The sequence below is a fragment of the Babylonia areolata genome, chromosome 4 (assembly GCF_041734735.1).
Source record: "Babylonia areolata isolate BAREFJ2019XMU chromosome 4, ASM4173473v1, whole genome shotgun sequence".
Taxonomy (NCBI): domain Eukaryota; kingdom Metazoa; phylum Mollusca; class Gastropoda; order Neogastropoda; family Buccinidae; genus Babylonia; species Babylonia areolata.
Genome location: NC_134879.1, coordinates 19,511,236 through 19,518,735, shown reverse-complemented (window position 1 = coordinate 19,518,735; position 7,500 = coordinate 19,511,236). Strand labels below are relative to the sequence as shown.

At 43.4% G+C, this 7,500-nt stretch overlaps 1 protein-coding gene across 1 annotated transcript in view; it reads right to left on the bottom strand.

Moving 5' to 3' along the window:
• Positions 1-7,500, bottom strand: part of LOC143281595 (uncharacterized) — a 62,200-nt gene that overhangs the window by 19,389 nt on the left and 35,311 nt on the right. The window contains exons 7-9 of the mRNA XM_076586834.1: positions 2,348-2,539; positions 2,009-2,100; positions 59-149 (exon numbers count right to left, since the gene is read on the bottom strand). Of these exons, the coding sequence (XP_076442949.1) occupies positions 59-149; positions 2,009-2,100; positions 2,348-2,539 (375 nt within the window). The remainder of the gene's footprint in view (positions 1-58; positions 150-2,008; positions 2,101-2,347; positions 2,540-7,500) is intronic.

The following is a 7,500-nucleotide window of genomic DNA, read 5'->3' as shown; positions in this document are numbered from 1 at the left end:
ACGATGTTGTTCCCCTACACCTGGACACTAATGTTGTTAGCGGTGTTGTCTTCCATACCTTTCTCTCCAGCATTCCCACCAGCCCTGTCCAGGTGTTGTTGGGGGTCAGCACGCCCCACTGCTGGTCCTCTGGCTCCACCCACTCAAAGCTGTCACACACACACACACACACACACATATATATATATATATATATATATATATATATATATATTATATATATATATATATATATATTATACACATATATATATATATATATGCACGCACGCACGCGCGCGCGCGCACACACACACACACACACACACACACACACACACACATGTATTTCATGTGTTTGTATGCACGTCCGTGTGTGTGTGTGTGTGTGTGTGTGTGTCTGTAGGTGCGCGTGTGTGGGGTGCGGAGGGTGAGAGTGTGTGTAGGTGGGTGGGTGTCATTTCGTGTTTCACCCACCGTTACCATCACACACACACACACACACACACACACACACGTGTGGTGCCGTTAACCTCAAACATTGCCGTTATCCTAAAAAAAAATGTTGAACTGCACGAATCGTATGTCTAATTAATAAGGAATCAATGTGGAACTGACCGGTACGTCTTTTTAATAATAATAATAATAATAATGTACATTTATATAGCGCCCTTTCTCACTAAGAGCTCAGGGCGCTTTACATGAAAGAAAAATATTACAAGTAACATAAAACATTCATGGCCACTCTTTCTCAAAAAAAATCCTCCACCCACTCACACTCTCCCTTTCCCACTGTACATACATCCAAAGTTAGCTGACATGGGTGGTGTTGGAGAAAAGGAAGCTGAGATTACTTATCGATATGAGTCTTTAGTGGTGAGCGAAAAGCAGAAATAGAATCAGATGCACGGATATGATAAGGAAGGTTGTTCCAGAGTTTTGTTATCAGAGTTAATATAAACGACAAAACAGAGCGAAATAATTATGAATTTAAAAAACAAAACCTCAGTCGATACTTCCAAAAGACAATGAGCACTCCCCAGCTGGCACCACGTCACTCGCTGGGAAATTAATTGATTCAATTACTTATCTATTTATGCATCATATTTTACTTCATTTTATCTTAATGTATTTTCCCTCGGGGCTTGAACTGATGTGAACTTTCCTGCCTGAGTGCAGAACGCCTGAATTTACTCTGTACTGAGCTTCTCTTGAATAGATCTCGTCGCTCAGTGTAACAGATGACTATCACCTCCATGGTATGCTTTAGAACGAGTGCTGACGACAAAAACTATTGCATCGGCACTTTACGTCACTCGGCTGAAGATTGAGCGGGGAACCGTTATTATTGCCCGTCTGCAAGCAAAGATAACAGCAGTTCGAGGATAATGGCACCACACACGTGCTTGACAGTTACAGGGATCGTGAAAATTGTCGATGTGGGCAGACAAATCCCAATCTTAGTCTGTCTGTCTCTCTCTCTCTCTGTCTCTCTCTCTGTCTCTCGCTGTAGTCTTTGATTCACCATTTATGTGACTATTATTATCTATTTGGTTTGTTCTTTGTCATTTATTATTCATACTTATTTCATTTATTACAATGTGTGTATGTGTGTGTATGCGTGTGTGAGGGCATGGTGTAAAGAAGCTTCCAGCTTATCCATTTTACCCTCAATAAAACATTTGTCATTGTCATTGTCTCTCTGTGTGTCTCTCAATCTTTCTCTGTGTCTCTCTCTTTCTCTCTCTCTCTCTCTCTCTCTCATCTTCAGACACACAAACAGGTGTACACGCAACAGTAAATGCAAACTTCCATAAAGCGTTCAGACAATCAGAGCATAAGCGCACACGCGCCCCGCCCCCACACACGCACCTGTACACACACACACACACGCGCGCGCGCGCGCGTAAACACACACACTCTCTCTCTCTCTCACTCACTCACTCACTTACTCACACTCATGAACAGTGAAACGTATACTAACACACATGTACGACTGAAATATTAGGGTAATTTTTTTTTTCTTCACCTGAAGTTGAGAGAGACCTGCAACTGACGAAGTAGATCCACGCACAGGCCTACGTAGCTCCCGTTTCCTGTTCTTTCTATGAATGAGGGCCACTGAAATCACACACACACACACACACACACACAGGGTCACACAATGTTAGAGCAAAATCTCACATGTTTACTCCACAACGCTGTACGACATAGCACTGCATCCATCGACGACTGTTTCAAAAGCTTGACATAAGATATTTCTAATATCGTTAGTGCTATAATGCTAATATCATTGTTATTTCATCTTTTGAAATTGTGTCATATATGCATATTGATAGATAGATAGGTCTGTGTGTGTGTGTCTTACCGGTAAAGTAGCCACGACAAACTTGCGGTTGTTGAGGCCAAACTTGACGTTAGGGAACACCTCTTGGTCCTGTGCCATGTGCAGCTGTCTGTCCTGCCCCACGTGACCCACGTCGCTAAGGCGACGACCTTCCGGTTTCCATAGCAACGTCCTCAGGTAAGCTCTGTAGCAGTTCTGAGAAGCCTTGAAACTCTAGATTGGTTGGGAAAGAAGAAACGGATTTTTTGTTGTTGGTGTTCGTAGGAAAGTAAGTAAATGCGAACGTACACATAAATATCATAATACATACGTACATATAGACCTAGATAGAGAACGCCTAAAACTTTAATGTTAATAGCTTTACAAGCCGTTACGACATGGGGATACTTCTGCAAATAACATATAACAATATTGATTCTACTGATCAGAACAAAATCCAGAGCTAGTTATCATCAACAATCAATTTGTAAAAATAATTGCAGTTTCGACCATCTATTCAAAGTAATATGGTGCGAAGAAGGAAATACGTATACGTGTTCCAAAGCATGCTGTCAACATATAATCTAATTTTCTCTATGAACAACACCGGGTACTAATTTGATGTTTTTCGTCGATGGTTAATCGCTTCGGCAATATACTTAGCAAATGACTGTACTAATGTTCCCTTATTTATATTAAAGCACTCCAAAAGTATCTTCATTCTTTGCTAAATTTGTATTCAAGACAACATATTTTTTCACGAATATCATCATGTGTGTGTGTGTGTGTGTGTGTGTGTGCGCGCGCATTTTACTTGTATATACGTTTTATTCCCTTGATGTTTTTATTTATGTATTGTTGTACAATACCTTATGGTCTTAACGTGTGTGTGCATGTGTGTGTGTGTGTGTGTGTGTGTGTGTGCGCGCGCATGTCATTTTTAGTAATCTTATACCCTTTTTTGTTGGATGTTTTCATTTGTTAATATTGTTGTGCAATACCCTATTGTCTTAACATGAGTATGTGTGTGTGTGTAGGGGGGCGGGGGGGGGTGTTAGTATATCGTCAGCTATTGGGAATTCTTATTTGACTAGTTTTAATCTCTTCTTATGTTGCGCATGATTTTATGCCAGTGTTTACAATGAGCCTGTGATTGCACAACTTAATTTCCATGTGGATTAATAAAGTGTTTTTGATTTGATTTGATTTGATAGGCTTTACAACAAAACAAGAAATGTAACTCATCCTCCCTTAAATGACCACACAAGGGGAGAGTGTCGAGGGATCAGTTTGAACCCACTGTTTTAAAAGCAATTAATCCAGTCGTTCTCGACCTAAATATGGCGAGACTTGTTCAATGCCACTTGCTGGTCACGACTGTGATATATATATATATATATATATATATATATATATATATATATCTTTCTGCTGCTTGAAATATACTTTTAAAAATATAAAACTATCTATATTTCTCAGTGTTTTCTATTTTACAGTGCCAATTTTCTTTGTATGAAGCAATAAATCAATCTTTGAATGAGAGAGAGTAAGACGTATACTTATACCCACCCACACATACATACATACATACAAACATACATACATACATGTAACAGGGCCGCTCGAGAGAAAGAAAAAAAAAGCCGTGAGGAAAATATCTGTTTAAAAAAAAATTCGATTGTTGCTTAGGACATGGTCTTACGTAACAACGAGGATAAAGTAATACTCATGACGTGTGGTCTGGTGTCATGCATACCTGATGATAGCTTGATTTTCGTGTGTGTGTGTGTGTGTGTTGTTTGATTTCACATTTCTTTATTCATGGGTGACGCTAAACCTTACTGGGAAAATTCCTGTATACGACCCCCACACCCTATGTACACACATGAGCCATACATAGAAAAGAAAGAACGAACACATATGAATGTTTTTAAACGCTCTGCAAAAAGGTAAAACAACGCAGATCTTTCATCAATACTAGCGGACCCTTTTCACATGGAAATCCGCGCTTCGCTTGACTGATGTTGTTAGTAACTCGCCCGACAACAAAACCGGTGCAACAGTTTCAAACTACACCCTGCTGGGATTTTACCCCGGGGGGGGTCATTTGCGGCAAGTCAAGTTCGACACATCCACCCCCACCCTCACCCCCTACATGGAAATAATTCCTTTTCTACAGATTTAACCCCCCCCCCCTGCCCCACCCCCACCCCCACCCACCCCCATGACCCCTCCCCATTTCACTGGAAGTTTTACAATGTCAGCTAATTGGGGGAGGTAGGTCAATTCTGAATCAAATTTATTCCCCTGGTTAATTTATTTCCAGCGAGCTTGGAATGGTTCGCATGTCCATTACGAGAGGGGGAAAGCCAACTGGGGAGTCGGGGCGGGGGGGTCGGGGGGGGGGTCGGGGGGTGTCAGTTCTGACTAGTTGAAGTTCACCCCCAGGGTTTTTACTCCAAGCTAGTGAACAAAGACGCCGGGGTTAATTGAGTCAGCTTGATCTGACGCCAGGGTAAAAACCACCGTGGGTTAGAACAGACCGCTACACCGGCGTTTGAGGGGCGTTGTTGGCTTTTGTGTGTGTGTGTGGGGGGAGGTGGGGTTGGTGTGTTGTTGTTTTTGTGTGTTTTTGTTGTTGTTGTTGTTGTTGTTTGTGTTTTGTTTTGTTTTGTTTTCGTTTTTTGTTTGTTTGTTTGTTTTGTTTTATTTTGGGTTTGTTTGGGTTTTTTTTTTCCGAGCTTGCAGTGAGAAACAAGCGTTCATAAATTATGTACCCAGTTGGTTGCTGGCGTTTTGAGATTTTGTAAACTGATGGAGACTTGACTGCCAACAATCAATGACGTGCATGCTATCTGGACCAGCAGTTCGCTTTGTGCTGAATTGTTCCAGTTTCAGTCTCGGTTCGGTTGCCAGGAGAATACTAACGAGTGTCAGGCTGGCTGTTTGTTACTGTTTGTCTGCTGGCTTCTAGGCTGACTGCTTTCCGTCCCAGATCCCTACTTCCAACCCAGCCTCCACACCCACCTCATTTTCCCCTGCCCTCTCCCGCCCCCTCACCACCAACAACTCCCCCCTCCCCTACACCACCCCCTCCTCACCACCATCTCCCTATCTCCTCCCCCACACCCTCACCACCATCTCCCCCTCCCCTCCCCCCAACATTCCTCACCCCCTTGCCTGCCCACCTCCTCACCACCATTTCCCCCCTGCCCTCCCCCACACCCTCAACACCTCCTCACCATCACCCCCTCCTCACCACCATCTTCCCCTTCTCCTCAACACCTCCTCACCACCATCTGTCCCCTCCCCTCTCCTCTCCCACCCCCTCACCACCACCTCTCCTGTCCACTTCACCTCTCCTTCCTCCTCGTCCGTTATCTCCTCCTCCCCAGTCCTTCCCTGTGTTTTGTGGTACAACGGTAGTGCTGCCCCATCTTTGTTCGTATCGACACGACGAGTCGTTCTGTCACACAGTTGTAATCTCTCTCTCTCTCTCTCTCTCTCTCTCTCTCTCAAGATAAAACTATGAAACTTTCCTTTGTTCTCTCTCTCCCCCCCCCCCCCCCCCCCCCCCCCCCCCCCCCCTCTGTGTGTGTGTAACTTTGTTGTAACCAACACTCCGTCTGTTCAAATCCCAGATCCTGTTAAAATCTCATCTGTTCTGTTTTCTCCGCTGTTAATTTGAGCTGCTTTCTATTCATGGGTGCTGTGTGTATATGGTTGAGGGTGGGTTAGTCATTTTCGGGTATGACTGTATGTGATTGGGTGATCAGCGCATTGAGTATGAATAACTCAGAGAAATGCGCTACACAAATGGCATTCTTTTCTTCTACTTTTTTAAAAATAGACATTAGTGATAATCTCTTATTCATTTTAGTCTTGCGTCGTCAACATAGGCAACTAGATGTTGTTGTTGTTGTTTTTAACTCTCTCTGTACGGACGACAACAACAACAAACAAACAAAAGAAGGAAAGAAAGAAAGGCGACGAGGACAGCGGTTCAACGCTTCTGACATGATTAACATGTTACAAGCGGAAGGTCCTCACACTGAAGAGGTGGATGAAGACAAGAATACCGCATTTCTAACAACGAAAGCTACAGGCTGGGCCATTCAGAATACCCACTGGACATCAAATGAGGTCTCTGTGGGGGAAAGAAAGGGAGAAAACAGGCCTGTCCTTATAGAATTAACGTTCTTCTTCGCTCTTGATTTCCAATGGTTCTGTTGATACATATTTTTTACTGGGTTATAAAGTGATAATATTCTCTACTCAGCATGATTCAGGCGATAAACAGACTATTACAACAACAACATCAAAAAAAGCAATCAGCCAACCGAGCAGCCCTGTGACAGAGGGGGTATAGAGACGGGGGACAAGCATAGTGCGGGCCTTTTGTGCATCAACAGTCGGTCGTGTCTGCTGGGATCGATTGATGTGGGCCACTGTCACAGTGGCACGAATGACAACGATAATCGTTTAACAACGGAAAGAGATCGTATGTTTGTTCCCCCCCCCCCCACCCCACCCCACCCCCCACCCACCCCCTTTTTTTTTTTTTTTCTTTTTTTTTTCTTTCGTTTTTTTTTCTTCTTTTTTTTTAGTGACAGTCTCTCTGTCGGTTTATCCACGCTGAGTGAACCTGGCCTCAGTGTGTCTACCATTTTTGTTGAAAGCTGGACCTTGGATGGCCCTCCCTGCAACAACGCCGCCAAACAGCCAGACTGACCATGCTGTATAAAATCAAACAATATTACGTAAGCATGGATTCGCTGAAAGAAAAACTGGTACCACCACCACCACGACTGCGACGCACCCACACTGAGCAGCTGGAGCAAATCTGCGGCGCAACTCGATACAGGCAGGCTGGTTTCCTCCCACGTACCATCCGGGATTGGAACGCCTTGCCCCAGAGAGCTGTGGAGGCCAGCTCAGTCGACACCTTTGTGTCGATGGTCTCCAGGATATAAATACCAGAATATACCTTTTTTTATTTATTTCTTCTTTTTTTTTAAGAAACCTATGTAGACCTAAATGTATCTTCCGCAGACCCCCTTTTATTCAGTGATAGAATAGTCAGGTATTGACTGTGATCACTCAACGGAAGGGAGGAAGGAAGGAAAGGCAGAACAGAAAAAAAAAACCACCATGGAGGCTGTGCATTAATGTGCAGATATAAAAGCTTTTTCTAA